At 37.8% G+C, this 18457-nt stretch overlaps 1 protein-coding gene across 1 annotated transcript; it reads left to right on the forward strand.

Moving 5' to 3' along the window:
- Positions 1–388: 388 nt before the first annotated feature.
- ppef2a (protein phosphatase with EF-hand domain 2a) lies at positions 389–16969 on the forward strand. Its single transcript, XM_065284674.2, has 17 exons — positions 389–568; positions 881–898; positions 3163–3290; positions 3365–3419; positions 3518–3693; positions 3809–3923; positions 4709–4755; positions 4837–5003; positions 5974–6010; positions 11172–11321; positions 11400–11741; positions 11828–12013; positions 12162–12304; positions 13917–14023; positions 15299–15462; positions 15569–15656; positions 15781–16969. Exons 1-17 carry the CDS (start codon positions 517–519, stop codon positions 16095–16097), a joined length of 2292 nt encoding a protein of 763 aa, XP_065140746.1. The 5' UTR covers positions 389–516; the 3' UTR covers positions 16098–16969.
- Positions 16970–18457: the final 1488 nt, after the last annotated feature.

The raw sequence follows: 18457 nt of genomic DNA on the forward strand, positions 1-18457 counted from the left end.
TCAGATCCTGAGTGTGCGTTGACGTCGTCTGCCCTTTAAAGAGGATGATTGAGGCCAGACGCTGGTCAATACAACACAGGAATGAACTCGGATTAACTCACTCACCAGATCTTCTTAACATACACAACAGTGTGGCATTTGATGGAGGGTTTGCTGATGTCAAAAGCTTCACAATATTTTGATTACCACATTTGTGATAACTTTTTAACCACAGATGAATCTTATGAGGTTTGACTTATAGTTAATAAAGTACTTAACAGTTATATTGCTTCTATATATAATATTATTTCTATAATTATATCATAGCAATTATATATAATTAAATGTATATGATATATTCCTTCTAATTAGTTTGATGAGTCTTGAATTGAAGCAAGGAAAGACAAAATGTTGGGTTATTGGGAATGGTGTCAAATGATATGAGGCTGTCAGACAATCTAACAATAATAAAAAGATGATATTAATATGCTTGTTATGTAATAAATACAGCTTTTCTCTTTGTCTATAGGAAAAGCTATGGGGTGTGGGGTCACGAAAACAAGTGAATTCAATAAAAGATATGACAAAGGTAAAGCGCTTTAAATTCACATGTATGCACTCTAAAAAAGGGACGACCCCAGCCCGCTTGGTTGTAATTTAACCCATGCTAGGTTGTTTTAAGCCATTGCTGGATCAAATCTAAACATTTTCTGGGTTAATTTCAACCCAGCTGCTGAGCTTATCACTTTTCGACCCAACTCTGGGTTGAAAATAACCCAGCATTTTTTTAGAGTGTGTCTAGTGATGTTTATAAACATAGTAATAGAGTTAAGACAATGATTATAACTCTTAAATGTTAATTTACAGCATGTGTAACTATAATGTCTTCTTTATAAAACAGATGGAAATGTCATCCCAGGTAAGATGTTACCAGTCTATTATTACAATTAGATTTATTTAACTGCACTGTAATATATAAAACAATTTCAACTTGTTTTTCTACACTGTAAAAAATACTTTGCTGCCTTAAAAGTTTTTGTTGAATCAACTCGGATTTACAAGTCATTTCAACTTACTATTATTTATCTTGACTAGAGATGAGTTAGTATAACTACAGGTGAGTTGTTATAACTTATAAAATTAAGTTGACTTTTCTCAACTATATTTTATGAGTTGTGACAACTCATTTCTGTTGACATGACTTGTAAATCTAAGTTGATTTAACAAAAATTTTAAGTTTTTCACAGTGTAAATTATCTCAACTTATCACAAGCCAACACTTTAAAAAGTAAGTTGAATTGACCTGCGAAACAAAGTTGTTTTTGCTGCATCTGTGTGAAACAAAACAACATCAAAAATAGAAGAACGTAAACCTCTATGACATTTTATCAACAAATATTTAAGTTCTTATCAGTTTTTATTGTGTAAAAGCATAAATAATCAAAATATTCAAGCACAAGAAATGATGGGTATTCCTTACAACATGATAACTTACAACTGATAATTTTAAGTTCATTTCACTTGAATGTTTTAGTTTAATGGATTTTATTCGCTAAAAAGTTAAATGTTAGTATTAACAATATTAACCTTCTAAGACTTATCACATCACATTTTTTTGTTGTTTGCCCCATAATTCTTAATTCTGTGTAACTGGAACCTGTTGTACACAAACAAGGACAATTACACTGCTTCATGTTCAAAGAAAAATATTTGGTTATTATATTTATTGGTTCTTCCTAGTCCCAAAATAGCCGGAAGAAATCTGAAAAAAGATAAACTAAAGCTCGGGTCTTAGGAGGTTAAGTGATGTTTACCTCATTGTTTAAAGGCAGGGTGCATGATTTTTGAAAAACACTTTGGAAGTCGGGCTGAGTACCAAAACACACTTGTAGCCAATCAGCAGTAAGGGGCGTGTCTACTAACCGACATCGCTGGCGGGTTTGCGTATGTGTGGGGCGGGTCTATCAAAAGAAGGTCCAAATTCTATTGGGGTAGGGGCGTGTTGTTTAGGTGATTTCAAATGTCAACATTGGCTGTCAGAGATCATGCACCCCATCTTTAAATAAAGACAATATCTGGGTTAACAGTGTAGTTGCCAAATTAATCATGTGCAATGCCAATATGAGTAACATATTATATATGTAACAAATGTTCTTGTCTTTTTAATGCAGCTGCCACAAGTAAGTGAATTTATTTATTTCAAGACACAAAATTTGTGTTTGTGAAAATTTTTAGAGTTTGTAAAGCTTGACCCATCACTGGCACAAATGACCAGTGTTGGGTGTAACGCATTACAAGTAACGCGCATTACGTTATATTATTACTTTTCTGAAGTAAGGAGTAAAGTAACGCATTACTATATAAATGTATACATTAATTTTTGAGTTACTTTAAAAAAAAAGTAATGCGAGTTACTTTTCAGTTTAATTCATTTAATTTAAAAATAAAATAATGTACTGAATTAAACTGAACATATTAACATAGAAATAAGCACTCTGTGCGCCTGAGCGGGAACCGTTTGAATCAGAAACGGAGATGGCATGCCAGAGCTTGACATTTTTGCAATCATAAAAAACACTTGCAAGGACTGAAAGAGATCCAGCCTCAGCCAAGTAAGAAAAAGTAACGCAAAAGTAACTTAAAAGTAACAAACGCGTTACTTTCCATGAAAAGTAATGCAATTAGTTACTTTTTTGGGGAGTAACTTAATATTGTAATGCATTACTTTTAAAAGTAACTTTCCCCAACACTGCAAATGACACTGCTAACATCGGCTGGAGCTCAGTCAGATTCATATCAGTCAATATTTTGATTCTTAGTTGTCTATGGCATGTATATGTAATCTTAGTGTCATGACTTTAAAACCTATACACTGATAACAAACACATTAAAGAGCATTGCAAAAGTCAAGGGGTTTGATCCTAGAGAACACACAAAGATAAAAAGTGATATAAATGCAAACTACCATAAAATAAAATATAAACATTAGGTCAAGAAGGAACAAACACAGTTGTTGAGTTAAAGTATGTTTATATTTGACCCAACAATGGGTTAAAACAACACAGCATAAGTTAAATTACATCCCAACAGACTGGGTTTGTCCCTTTTTGACCCAACGCTGGGTTGATAATAACCCAGCATTATTTAAAGTGTAGTAAATATGTTTTTCTTGTCTCTTGGAAGCAATAAGGGCCGCAGTAATAATCCAGCGTTGGTATCGGCAGTACGTGTCCCGTACGGAGGTGAGGCGCAGATATACCTGGAACATCTTCCAGTCTATGGAGTACTCAGACCTTCAAGATCAGATCAAAGTATGGATAAATGTATTATGAACTTTTTTTTCAACTGCAATAAAGTGTTGATTTATGTATTTTTTTCCAAACAGTTATACAATTTTCTGGGATACCTGGTGGATAACTTCACTCCATCAAGCAGTGAACGTAAAGCACCTATCACAAACAAACACACAAACTACATATTCGACTACAAGCCGTTCACTATAAAATTTCTCAGTGTACAGGCATTTTCTATATTGTAGGAAACCTGATCTCACATATCTTCAGAGAGCACCATGTATGCCGAGACGCGGAGTGGGAGAGATATTTCAGCTACACTAATATCGATGTGCCGGACATTTACTCTGGTCCACGGTTGACCTTTCCACTAGACATGGATCAAACTGCAAATCTTGTAGAGGCCTTTAAAAACAAACAAGTAGGAGAATCCTTTAAATACGCATTTTAAATGTCACAAACATAGATCCATTCATCTAGGAAATGTTGTCATCATCCCAGTCTTTAACCATGTGCTCGTCTGCTTCTCCAAGCAGCAGCTTCATTCTCGTTACGTCCTTCAGCTTCTTCTGGAAACGTGGAAGGTGCTCCGCGTTATGCCAAACATTAACCGAGTCTCCACGTGCCATAGCAAAGAAATCACAATTTGTGGTGAGTTTCAGATACATACATGTGAACATTAAGGGCTAGATTTACTAAATGGGGCAAATAAGCATGAGAACGCAATTCTCAAAAAGCGCCAGTAGGAGTGGTAATATCTGCAGGTTATTTACAAAAAAGCGCAAATTAAATAACAAAGGCATAAAAACTGATTTTCATAACGACCAATGCAATCAACTAAGAGCAACGCAAATTAGTTCAGGGTCCGATAAGCAGAACTAATCAGATCGGACAAATTGACAAAGGTGTCCAAATTTATGCACCTGTCTAATTTCGTTTTGATGCATATGGCACATTTTCTGTTAATCAAATAAACCTCATTTCACTATTGAAATATTACCGTGTCCTTTAGTTATTTGATAGATCAAAATGAAAATCATGGAAATTGTCAGGGGTGCCCAAACTTTTGCATATGACTGTTCAACGAGAAAATGAGAGGGCCTAGAACGGAACCCTGCGGTACGCCATATTTAACCTGAAAGTAACATGACTTTTTCTCAATTACATAAACAAAGTGATAGCAAACGGTTAAGTACGATCTAAACAAGGTTAACGCCTAACCACTTATGCCAACATAGTTTTTTAGTCTATTGAGTAAGATTGTGTGATCTATTGTGTCAAATGCTGCACTAAGGTCTAGTAATATAAAAATTGAGATTGCATTTCGATTGGATATTGAAAGGAGGTCATTAGTAACTAAAAGCAGTGCTGTCTCTGTGGTTTGGTGTGGACTGAATCCTTATTCATGAAGTGTCACTTTTAAAACTTTATTGCAGGTGATTTACATGGACAATTAGAGGACTTGCTACTCATATTTTACAAGGTGGGTTATTGAACCATTCCACACAACTGGATTTGGATATAAGGTTTGGATTTGTGTTTTGGTTATTCTGAATGCTTACAGAATGGAATGCCATCCCTGGAAAAACCTTACATCTTCAATGGAGACTATGTGGACCGAGGCAAAGATTCAATTGAGATTCTTCTCACATTGTTTGCATTTTTACTTGTATATCCTGGAGATGTTTATCTTAATCGTGGAAACCATGAAGACCACATTATTAATCTGAGGTAACAAATGCATTCACTTAGAAAAAAACTATTTAAAACAAATATTATATAGATTACTTACCTGCAGTGACGGCCGGTGACTTCTTTTTTTGAGGGTGCTTGATGCGAAGTTCGTCACAACATGTATGTAGCCCGTCATGTGTGTGGTTCGTTTTTGTTTTTTTTTCTGCGCCTCGAGAGATACTGTGTGCATCACATGTCTTGTCAAAATAAGTACCTGCTGCAGATGCGTCTAATAGGTTTATGATAAAAAAAAGACGCTCGCGTTTGGTAATCGCATAATCTCATGCGTAATCAGAGTTTACTGATAAGGGAGTGTCTTGCGTGTATTTTGTGAACGTGAGCGTCTCTTTTATCATAAACTGTTTTGACGTGTGTGCTGCAGGCACTTATTTTGACAAAGCAAGTTATGCGCATGGTTAACATGGTTAACATTGGAAGTCTGAAGAAGGGCGGTAGCTCGAAACGTTACTTCAATTTAATAAATCTATATATTTTTTGTGAGTTCAGTGTGCGGATGCCTTTTTTTCTTATTTAGTTGTATTTTTGGATTCCGGCACCTGCTAGTGTTTGGATGTGCGCGTCTCTCGCTTCAGTATTAACATGACGCAACAAACACATATTTTAAAAACGCAAGCAACACACATGACACTCTGAACACTTATTTTGAATTAGCACCCCTCAGATGAGCAGTCACAACCCGCCACTGCTTACCTAACTAATTTTGCTAAAAGATCTCAGTTATATCCCCTGCAAATTGAAATAATTATTCAATTTATAAACTTTAGAAATGTCAAATCAAATGACCTTTATTGTTATTTTATTATCATAAATTGTTATATATTGTTACCATAATACATACAAAATACTTGCTTTACCAATTATTTACTGTTTTTATGGTTTATTTAATACATGGTGTCTTTCAGATTGAAACCTAGATCATTGTAAACAAATCTTTATCTATTTAAAGGTATGGCTTCACCAAAGAAGTGCTGAAGAAATACAAGGTTGGTTTCTTTACAAGCTCTGTACACAATCTACCATGTGGTGTTAGGTTGCTTATCTTTATTATTAAACATTAAGGGATATTTCAGTACTTTCTTTCCACGAATGGCATCTATAAATTGCAAGTGGCCAATATAGTCAGCAGGCTTAAAGTTTAAAGGAGGAAACTCGGTTGAGTTCTCCTGCAGTTATTTGTGGGTCAGTCCATGTTAAGAGGATTACACTCATTACAGCAAAAAGACTTAAAGACGTTGGACATTCTTTGACTCCCTTATTACTTAACATAACCAGTACATTACAAGAATCTCATTAATATCTAATTTATTATTCCTGCGAATGCTGGCTAGTGATACATATAGTAGATATGTATATAGTACATAGTAGTATTCGTAGCTGTGCATTATTGTAAATAAACCACAGCTTTTGGCCAATCAGCAAATTATTGATTTTATAAACCTTAGAAATTTCAAATCACCTTTAATGTTACACTACAAAAGTTTGGTCCATATGCATGCATGACAGTGTAACTTACAAAGGTACACAATTTAAGGTATACACAATGCATGTACAATACAGTATATATTTAGAATATCATCAAAAAGTTGATTATTTGTATATTATAATCATTAATTACACACAGACTGATATATTTCAAATGTTTATTTCTTTTTACTTTGATGATTATAACTGACAACTAAGGAAAACCCAAATTCAGTATGTCAGAAAATTAGAATATTACTTAAGACTAGGGTTGGGAATCGTTAGAAATTTTCCGATTCCGGTTCTGCCTAACGATTCCGGTTCTGATTCCGGTTCCATATAAAAAATAATGCACAATACTTAAACAATTCAATTTGTGTTTATTACTGATAAAATATTTTAAATGTAAAATGATTAATATTTTCACTTTTTCAGTCACTAGGCCTATATCATTTATTCCTGTTGTAGTCCTCGTAAGATCCTACCTGTTGAAGTGAACATGATAGCAGCAGTAGCTCTCAAACATATGATTTGAGATTTATATGCTGGAGCAAGTGTTTTGTCATATATCCTGAAAAGGCTGCTGTACAAGTAATAATTTTTGTATGTGCATGCGTATAGGCTTATATATAATGCATAGCATACATATATTTTGAAATGTAAAAATGTAAATGAGGATCAGATATACGTTTCTTAACAAACATGCGTGTTCATATGCGCTGATTTCTTTTCGCCGGAGGCTGCTCGTCACAACATCAAGCAATGCTTAGGTTACTTAGCAACGACAGACGCTTTGGAGCGTCCACGCGCTTTGGAGAAAAGTGGCGCGATCACGTTTTCCGCGTGGTTTTAGATGCGAAATGTGAAGCAATTGAGCATAATGTGCATGGCCATTTCGGTGGGTGATGCTCGAGCCCCGGAGCGACCACGTGATCGGCGCGGCTATGTGCGTGTTTTTTTTATCACTTTCATCTGTGAAACAACACAGTGAGGAACCTTTTTGGGGTTATAATGTCTGCACAGTGCTGAAAACGCATGTTACTATACTGGTAGTGCAACCTTGACCAATATCTTACCTCATTGTTCCGCCCCAAAGCCAGCGGGTCATCACTGATATCAGTTTATAGCGCATTAACTCTTGAGTCTTATGTCCGTTTGCTTTCACGCGAACTTGAAGACATCTCAATGGGTGAGACTGTACTTTATATTTTTCATAGTTTGTGAAGTGCACGACATCGCGGGTCGCACTGTACCGTCAACAGCCCTAGAATCCACACTTTTGACTTTTAGACATGTTTAACACGAAGTATACAAAGCTTAACGTTACCTCAGCAGCCCGAGTGTTTTCTGTGGTAAGCTGCGTTAATTTGGTTGCGCGCGCGAGTGACTATAAACAATGGCTCAACGTAATTAATATTCATGAGGTAAGAGACATAAGCGCTTTGCACGTGCCTCGCATCAGAACCGCTTTTAGAACCGAAACTTAAGAATTACGTGCGGTATCGGTTCCTTTTAAAAATCGGTTCCCATTTCCCAACCCTACTTAAGACCAGAGGCGATTCTAGGGTCTATGGGGGCCCCAAACAGAAAATTCCCTGTGTGCAAGAAGTGTGCAAAACTTCTATATAATGTCCTTTGCTTAACCCATTATTCTACAGTGCAACAGTTACTGCGAAAGATACATAATAATGTAATCATCATCATACCTAACATTATAACATGTTTAGATGCATAGATGGCATAACATGTTTGGAAATAATGACAGCAGAGAAATATTTTCTACATTAAACAATGATAGCAATGATTAATAAATTATTTTTACAAGAATATTTTAAGAAACCAGTCATTTTACAGTATGACTGCTATTCTAAATAATCTCAGTCATAGTTACTTCTAACTGTTATGTAAGTTACTGTCCTAGAGTTAAATATTAGTAAACTAAATATTAATTTAATATCTGAAAATACAGAACAGTATAACGCATACATCTGTTGATTTTCTCAGCAACAATGCAATTCTATAGACTTGACAAGAGGTTTTCCTGAGATTTTTCCTCTAATGTTTGAGACCTGAAAGGGTGAGGATGTAATTTGTCTTACCTCGCTTAAACTCATCATATTTCCTTTCTTCTTCCCTTTCCCTGCTTTGCACAAAACATTTCTGATGTACAGCTACAGAAGCCAACAGTGATCGAGTCAAAATAGGATTAGCATTGTTATTTAGAAACTTCCTTTAGTCTCGTCATGTTTTCGTAAGATAACTCACTCATGTGGCGTCTTTTGATTTCGGTTGTGCGCGAATGAACGCAAAGATGCGCGCGGACATGAATACCTGCGTGCACGCGTCATTGCGACTGCTTCGTCGCTTTTACAAGCGTAAATTGGGTAACTACATTGCATATAGATCTGTTTTTGCCGCGATTGTCTTTGTAAAGGATTGCACTAGTTAACTGCTTAAATTTAAACTTGATATTTACACTTGGGCACGTGCCTGACTGGAGCTGGACTGGACACATTAAACCACATGTGCATACAGAGGGCTGCTCACTTTAGCACCTTTTTGCGGTTAAATTGTTTTAAATCACTTGAGTGTTAACATTTGCAAGCCTTTGAAACACGTGCAAATTATAAACTTTTCCTATTTAAATTTGCTTATTAATCTGGGAATCACATGCGAGCCGAACCGTGAGTCGTGATCCGTACGGATCAACTGCGACAGCACTACTGAACGATACAACGTCACCCATTCGCTACGTTCATTTTCGAAACTGGCAAGTTATCCACCTGGGTTGGATTTTGACTGGGCTAAGCCAATGTCAATCAACATTCCATCCAATCGGAATTTTGATATGCAGTCATGTTGAGTATTTATGTTCATCTACCGGGTGTAGCTGGCCATCCGAGAAACAAACTCGGGGGCCCTCTAGTGGCTCGGGGCTCCAAGCAGTTGCCTGCCTTGCCTGTTGACAAGGTGCGCCTCTGCTTAAGACCAATACAAAGAAAGGATTTTAAAAATTCTTGACCACTGAAAAGTATGAACTTGAAAAGTATGAGCATGTACAGCACTCAATACTTAGTTGGGGCTCCTTTTTCCTGAATTACTACAGCAATGCGGCGTGGCATGGAGTCGATCAGTCTATGGCACTGCTCAGGTGTTATGAGAGCCCAGGTTGCTCTGATAGTGGCCTTCAGATCTTCTGCATTGTTGGGTCTGGCATATCGCATCTTCATCTTCACAATACCCCATAGATTTTTTATAAAGGGGTTAAGGTCAGGCAAGTTTGCCGGCCAATTAAGAACAGGGATACCATGGTCATTAAACCAGGTACTGGTAGCTTTGGCACTGTGTGAAGTCCTGTTGGAAAATAAAATCTTCATCTCCATAAAGTTGGTCAGCAGAAGGAAGCATGAAGTGCTCTAAATCTTCCTGGTATACGGCTGTGTTGACCTTGGACATCAGAAAACAAATTGGACCAACACCAGCAGATGATATGGCAACCCAAACCATCACTAACTGTGGAAACTTTACACTGGACATCAAACTATGTTGATTGTGTGCCTCTCCTCTCTTCCTCTAGACTCTGGGACCCTGATTTCCAAAGGAAATGCTAAATTTATTTTCATCACTTTAGCTGCTCCCAACGAGCTGGATGACGCCTTGCATGGCTGACACCGCTGTCGTTGTATGAGTGAGTAAGTGAATGGGTGAATGTGAGGCATTTTGTAAAGCACTTTGGATGGCCATGGGTCTGTTGAAAGCGCTATATAAATGCAGTCCATTTACCATTTACCATCAGAGAACATAACTTTGGACCACTCAGAAACAGTCCATAAGTGAGACGCTTCTGACACTGTCTGTTGTTCAAGAGTGGCTTGACACAAGGAATGCGACAGCTGAAACCCATGTCTTGCATACATCTGAGTGGTTCTTCAAGCACTGACTCCGGCTGCAGTTCACTCTTTTTTGAATGGGTTTTGTTTGACAATCCTCTCCAGGGTGTGGTTATCCCTATTGCTTATACACTTTTTGCTACCACATCTTTTCCTTCCCTTCGCCTTTCTATTAATATGCTTGGACACAGAGCTCTGTGAACAGCAGCCTCTTTTGCAATTACCTTTTGTGTCTTGCCCTCCTTGTGCAAGGTGTCACTGGTCGCCTTTTGGCCAACTGTCAAGTCAGCAGTCTTCCCCATGATTGTGTATCCTACAGAACTAGACTGAGAGACCATTTAAAGGCCTTTGCAAGTGTGTTAAGTTAAATTAGTTGGTTAGAGTCTGGCACCAGGTGTCTTCAAAATTTAACCTTTTCACAATATTTTAATTTTCTGAAATACCGAATTTGGTATTTTCCTTAGTTGTCAGTTTTAATCATCAAAGTTAACAGAAATAAACATTAGAAATAGAAATTTTTGATAATATTCTAATTATATGGCCAGCATCTGTACATAATACTTCATACACAAAATACACAATAATATACACATTATACATTACATAATACAGCAGACACATTATACACAATAAATTATATGCAATATTTACAAAAAATACAAAATATACACATCTATACAACTATACATAATACAGTACACAATTTAGAATGCACAATACAGAGTATACACAACAATGGATTTGTACAATACAGTATATATGATAAACACCTCTCATCCTGAATTCAATTAAGATGCATGGAAAGCGAATCCTCAAGTTACTTCAGAAGATCTTTAGCTGGTTGCCTTTAGTGACGGTGATTGACCACAAAGTACTGGTGGTTCATGGAGGAATCTCAGACTCGACTGATCTTGCTCTGGTAGCTCGAGTGGACAGGCACAAGGTGGGTCGAATAAATGTTCAGCTAGTCCTTAAAGCCCAATGATACAACCTGATGAAAGTGATCACTTGCTTCCTTCAGTACGTCTCTGCCCTGAGGCCTTCAAAGAAGACCAACACATCACGCAGTAACCTGTATGTACCCGCTGAGGTCTACGACGAGTCGATGATCTGTAAAAACAGACGAGGTTCCATGACGTTCCCTAAAACGTTCGGCTCTCGAGATTGTTTCCAGAGACGCTCGCTGCAGAACTTCTCAGCTGCCATCGTTCGGACAGTCGAGGAGGAGCTCGAGGTCCGTCGCAGACAAGCAAGTCTGTCCAGCTTCAGCAAGTCTCATAACCTTCTCGCCTCGACTCTCTCCTCCGAGTCTGAACCAGAATCCTCAGAATTCGCAGACACCAACATTGATGAGTGGAAACAGGTGGGTTCATTGGTTTAATGTGTGGATATGAATTATTGCAGCATTGTAAGTTGGGTCTGTGTACAACCAACATTTGGTCCCATCAGATTTTGGATCTGTTATGGAGTGACCCCATGTCTCAGGACGGCTGTATTCCCAATGAGGTCCGTGGTGGAGGCTGTTACTGGGGTCCGGATGTCACAGAAGACTTTCTGAATAGACACAACCTCCAGCTGATCATCCGCTCACATGAGTGCAAGCAGGATGGATATGAGTTCTGCCATAATCGTAAGGTGAGGGGTTCATGATTTAAAATTTATAATAAAGGTAACATTCCTCCCTTTTTCCAGATTCTGCAAGGTATGTAAAAATGGTCTCAACTTTATTTATGCTATGAAACCGATCTGACAGATGTCTCTATGTATTATATGTGATTTTCAGGTCCTCACGCTCTTTTCAGCCTCTAACTACTATGAAGTCGGCAGCAACAGAGGAGCTTTCGTCAGACTCGGTCCTGATCTCGTGCCTTACTTTGTTCAGTATCAAGCCACACGTTTGACCCGAGGACTGAACTTTCCACAGAGGTACTGACATCAGATCATACACTAATGCTTTCAACCCATTATTGGGTAAGAAAGGGACAAAAAGAATTGAAAAGAATCTAGCATTTTACAAAGATGCTTTCGGAAAAATTGTCCCTAGCTCTCACTAGGGCAGTACCCTTAGTTTAAAAAGGTCCTAATATGTACCATTTAGTTACAGATATAAACTCACCTAAAGGATTATTAGGAACACCTGTTCAATTTCTCAATAATGCAATTATCTAATCAATCAATCACATGGCAGTTGCTTCAATGCATTTAGGGGTGTGGTCCTGGTCAAAACAATCTCCTGAACTCCAAACTGAATGTCAGAAAGAAGAAAGAAAGGTGATTTAAGCAATTTGGAACATGGCATGGTTGTTGGTGCCAGACGGGCCGGTCTGAGTATTTCACAATCTGCTCAGCTACTGGGATTTTCACGCACAACCATTTCTAGGGTTTACAAAGGATTGTGTGAAAAGGGAAAAACCTCCAGTATGCGGCAGTCCTGTGGGTGAAAATGCCTTGTTGATGCTAGAGGTCAGAGGAGAATGGGCCGACTGATTCAAGCTGTTACAACCGAGGTATGCAGCAAAGCATTTGTGAAGACACAACACGCACAACCTTGAGCCGGATGGGCTACAACAGCAGAAGACCCCAACGGATACCACTCATCTCCAGTACAAATAGGAAAAAGAGGCTACAATTTTAAAAGCTCACAAAAATTGGACAGTTGAAGACTGCAAAAATGTTGCCTGGTCTGATGAGTCTCGATTTCAGATGGTAGAGTCAGAATTTGGCATAAACAGAATGAGAACATGGATCCATCATGTCTTGTTACCACTGTGCAGGCTGGTGGTGGTGGTGTAATGGTGTGGGAGATGTTTTCTTGGCACACTTTAGGCCCCTTAGTACCAATTGGGCATCGTATAAATTCCACAGCCTACCTGAGCATTGTTTCTAACCATGTCCATCCCTTTATGACCACCATGTACCCATCCTCTGATGGCTACTTCCAGCAGGATAATGCACCGTCACAAAGCTCGAATCATTTTAAACTGGTTTCTTGAACATGAAAATGAGTTCGCTGTACTAAAATGGCCCCCACATTCACCAGATCTCAACGCAATAGAGCATCTTTGGGATGTGGTGGAACGGGAGCTTCATGCCCTGGATGTGCATCCCACAAATCTTCATCAACTGCAAGATGCTATCCTATCAATATGGGCCAACATTTCTAAAGAATGCTTTCAGCACCTTGTTGAATCAATGCCACGTAGAATTAAGGCAGATCTGAAGGCGAAAGGGGGTCAAGTACAGTATTGGTATGCTGTTCCTAATACTATTTTAGGTGAGTGTATACATTTGGTGCCAAAATGGTACTAATATGAACTATTTAGGTGCAAAGATGTACTTTTTGAAAGGATACCGCCCCAGTGACAGCTAGGGAGCATTTTTCTGACAGTGTAAATGTAGAGTTTGGTATGTTTAATATGTAGAAAAGAATATGTTCAGATCAGATAATCTATTTTAAATCAGATGTCAAAGTTGATTCGCTGTACAGTTTCATTTTCATCTTATCTTTATATCACCTTATTCGTTTATGCTCTTTTAGTGTCAAAGGCTCAGAGCACACAGCTCTTAAAGTCCTGCGAGAGCAACTGTTTGCACACAAGTCTGATCTAATCAGTGCCTTTCAAGAGTTTGATCAAGAGAACACAGGTACAGAAAAACTTCCTATAAATAAATGCAAATTTTTGGTGTGTTAAAGCTGCATTATGTCGATTTTAGAAGGACCTCTTGACAGAAATGCAATATAATCAGGGCCGTTGCAAAGGCGAACTAGGCGGTCGCCTAGCACAGTGGTTTTCAAACTGGGGGCCGCGAGATGGTGCCAGGGGGGCCCCAGTTTTATGACATTTTATTAAATACATTAATTTATCATGAATTCTGTGTAATTAAACCTAAAAAAATAAGGCTTCTAACCAAAACCACTACTTTTTTGTATAATTTTAGAGTTTTAGAACAGTTTTTGTCACAAAATTTCTTTGGGGGGCCCCGAAGGAATGCATCGTTTACAAGGGGGGCCGCACGCTGAAAAAGTTTGGGAACCACTGGCCTAGCAGATGTATATTCACTACTAAATTGGCCAAAAACATAAGAAACATTTATATTTTTTGCTTGATTATTTGAGGCCCCCTTGGAAATCTGCTGAGGCCCCCCTGTGTGCCCCTACCTCCTGGTTGGGAAACACTGGTCTAGGGTGTCAAAATGGCTAGAAACGGCCCTGAATAAAATACATAACGACATTATCAGTGATGTGTAAAGACCCACAGTCGCTATTGTGTTTATTACCTTAGAATGAGCCATTTTTATCTACACACACCATGGGTCCCCTTACGTGATAGTCACCATTTCACCCCGCCCTGTTTCTACAGTAAACCTAACGGACAAACTGGTCTATAGAGCGTGACATGTTTGTCCTGTGGGGGCTTTTGTAACTTCTGTACGTTTTGAAACAAAGGGTTGAGCTGTGGACTGAGCCAATGGTTGCAATTCACAATCTCACCGCTAGATGCCACTAAAATCTACACAGTGGACCTTTAAAGTGTACAGGCGGTATATTATCTGAAAACATTAGGGTTTCTCAATACTTTACATTTGTGGTCTGTTATTTGATGTTTCATACCGTAAGTTTCGTAAGAACAACAAAACTGCTTTTTGAGAAAAGATGTGACTAATGTGTGACCCTGCCAGGAAAAACCCTGCTAAAGTCATTTGTGTGATTACCAATTTCTACATAAAATCATCCTACATGATGTAAAGAACATTCTGTGAAAATATAACCATGAAATCATTAATATTGACTGAGTAAGATCATCTCAGAGATTGCGAAATCAAACTTTGATGATCCTTTTGAGACTTTAGCCTGGATTTCACAGACAGGGTCACTATTATTTATATTTTATATTCTTTCACTGATCTTTGATCTCACAGGATTGATCTCTTTGGATGACTGGGCCGGTGCTATAGAGCGAGTTCTGCACTTGGATCTTCCCTGGCGAGTTCTCCATCCCCAGTTAGTGTCCAACAGCTCTGATGAGACGCTTGATTATCACGCCTGGTTCCGCGATCTCGCCCTAAAAAAGCCCAGCTGTGAGGTAATGAATTGATTTATAGAAATTAATCTTCTGTCTTCAGGGTTTCTTGATGGCTGTTTAGTATTGTACTTGTACAAAAAAGACTCATAATCGTTTTTCATTGCAGCACATTGAGCAGAAATTGCTGGAGACTCTGTACAGACATCGATCCACAATGGAGACCATCTTCAGAATAGTGGACACAGATAATTCAGGTATAGTCTTCAAAAAATAATATTAAAGATATCAAGGTTATATTTTCACAGAATGTTCTTTTATATAATATACAAAAAATGACTTTAGCTTGGTTTTCACACATATACAAATTATCTCCGACAGGGTTTATCACATTGGAGGATTTCCGTCAGACATTGAAACTGCTCAGTGCCTATCTTAAAATGGAGATTTCTGACGAAGCCATCAATGAGTTGGTTGTCAACACAGACACAAATAATGACGGTAACATCGACATTGATGAGTTCATGGAGGCTTTTCGGTTAGTGGACAAAAGGCTTGAGAGAAGCAGAAGTCTGTTAAGGTTTAAGCAAGAAAACCAGGATGAACCTCAAGAGGAACAAACCCCACAAACTGCTGAATCTCCGGATCCACAGATCACAGGCTCTTTAGATCCACAGACTGCCGATTGTTCAGATTGAAAGACTGAAATGTATTTTCTTACACCACAATAACTATTGATAAGTGACACTATTGTAAAATCTATGGTTGAAGCTTTATACCTACAGTGCTTATAATCAGGATACAGATTTGGGAAAGGATGTTTTTGGATTGACAGATGTGCACTTTCATATGAAATGTTTTAACAATGTGCTGCAAATGGCCTACAATCGAACATATGTAATCGAAATAAATTTTTGTACCCAAAAAATTATAATAACTACAGGATCAGTTGTTGGCACCAATGGACTTCCGTAGTAAAAAAAAAATACAATGGAAGTCAATGGGTGTTGTCAAATCATCATTTATTAATATATCTTCATTTGTAAAATATATATATAAATATATATATTAGGTTTGGTCCAGGATTAATGTCTTGTAAACGTGTATGTGCAGATAAACTGGAAAATCAAGATGATACTCTGGTAAACCTTTAAAATGTCCCTTTATTGGGAAATAATGAGTGTATATAAAAAATGTCCTTAACATATCTGAGATTCAGTATGGTTGTAAAAATGTATTTTATTTCTGTATAAGTGTGCTGAGCAAGTCGGTTTCCAGTGAAATTCATTTTAGTCAAAGAGGCGTGATGATATTTGGCCCTGTGCTATTACACGAAACCAATTTATCCCATGAAATAGAGTGGTGTAAGACTTCAGATCTATTATATGCAAAAAATTGTTATGCCATCTGTTAGTAAGCTGGGAAAGGTTTTTTATTTTAGCATGTGTGCGGCTCACATTACGGAAAATGATTTTTGAGGATGTTATTACCACAGTCGCTGATTCACACTTTTACAGTGTCAGTCTTTTTGTGTTGTCATAATGCTGACATAAAACGACTTTTATATCAAGTAAGCAAAAAACATGTATTCTTTGTCACATGAGGAGTTGGGGGGGGGGGTAGGAGAGCATTGACCTCTAGACAAGAGCAAATTATGATTTTGTCTGAGCTATTCATGAAATGGAAATATAAGAGATTCCTATTTTATTTGAATATTTTTGATATTTTTATTTGATTTGATCAACTTTATTAATCCAAGAGGTAAATTTAGCAGGTCATAGCAGCAAGTCTCACCAAATGGTATAAAAATTAATAATGAGTAAAAACATGAATAATACATCATAAAAATACAATTTACAACACACCATCCAATTTTTGTGCAGTATCAAATGCAAAGCGTTATAATTAGACATCCACATGATAACATATAATTTATCATCTTATATAACGCTGGTTGTATGTTGTACAATCTAATATAAGTTGGTAAAAAGCCTACCTAAATCTCTTTACACAACAGGGAAGAAGTAATCTTATGCTGTAGGAACTCATGTGAGCTTAAAATATTTAAAAATTATGAAGATGCACTCGCTCGCAATCTCAAAGTATTGCAGTACCCTTGTTTGCCGGTAGGTGTCCCCCAAGCACAAACACGAAACTCTGCCTATGCTGTTTTTGTGTGTTTGTTCTTTCCCTCACATATCTGTTTTTAAGAGATTTGTAACTTCAGAAACTTTTGCCTCACAATGAAAGATTTTGGAAAACACTTTGGAAAAGTGAGTCAGGCCGAGTACCAAGTTTCAAAGCCTACAGCGAACAGCCGGTTTGGACTACAGCTTCCTGGATGAATGACGTCAATAAAAGTGTTTTTGACTAAACTCCGCCCACAGGAATACATCAGTCGCCAGCTAAGGTTAAATGGCTCAGAAAAAATGCGGAGATTCGCGAGAATGCCACGGAAAAATTAGCAAAAAATTCAGTGACTATGCCACACAAATTCGTGAGATCAAGTTGATCACAACACACTAAACAAACAAATTACACAATTAGAACTCATTATGTATTTCTGAAGGAGGGACTTCATAGAACAAGGGAGACATCAGCCCGTTTTGAGGACAGTGAAAACAGTCCTCAATAATAAGTAAATACAGATAAGTAAATTGAAAAATACCACATTGTTTACATGTGAAACATGAACACATGTTATACTGCGCACTGTAAACACAATCAAAGCTTCAAAAACACAGAAAAAATGAGAGCTTAAAGCAACACCAGAGAGTTTTTTTTTACCTTAAAATAACGTTTCCAAAAAAGTTTCAGTCGTTCATCCACTGGAAACAGGGTTAACGGCACTTTCACATTCGCTTTGCAGCCATCTATCGGCCAAAACCGCACTAAAGAAGTTTCCAACCGTCGGGTCGCGGTCCTGTAGTTCGAGTAAAAACTACAAAAACTTGCTTTACGGCAGACCTACAATCCAATCAGAGCCAGCTATGCTGCAGTATTTACCACAGTGGTAATGGACATTTCCGCTTTTAACCTGTAGGGGAAGCAAAGAGCA

Source organism: Paramisgurnus dabryanus, chromosome 5, assembly GCF_030506205.2.
Source record: "Paramisgurnus dabryanus chromosome 5, PD_genome_1.1, whole genome shotgun sequence".
Taxonomy (NCBI): domain Eukaryota; kingdom Metazoa; phylum Chordata; class Actinopteri; order Cypriniformes; family Cobitidae; genus Paramisgurnus; species Paramisgurnus dabryanus.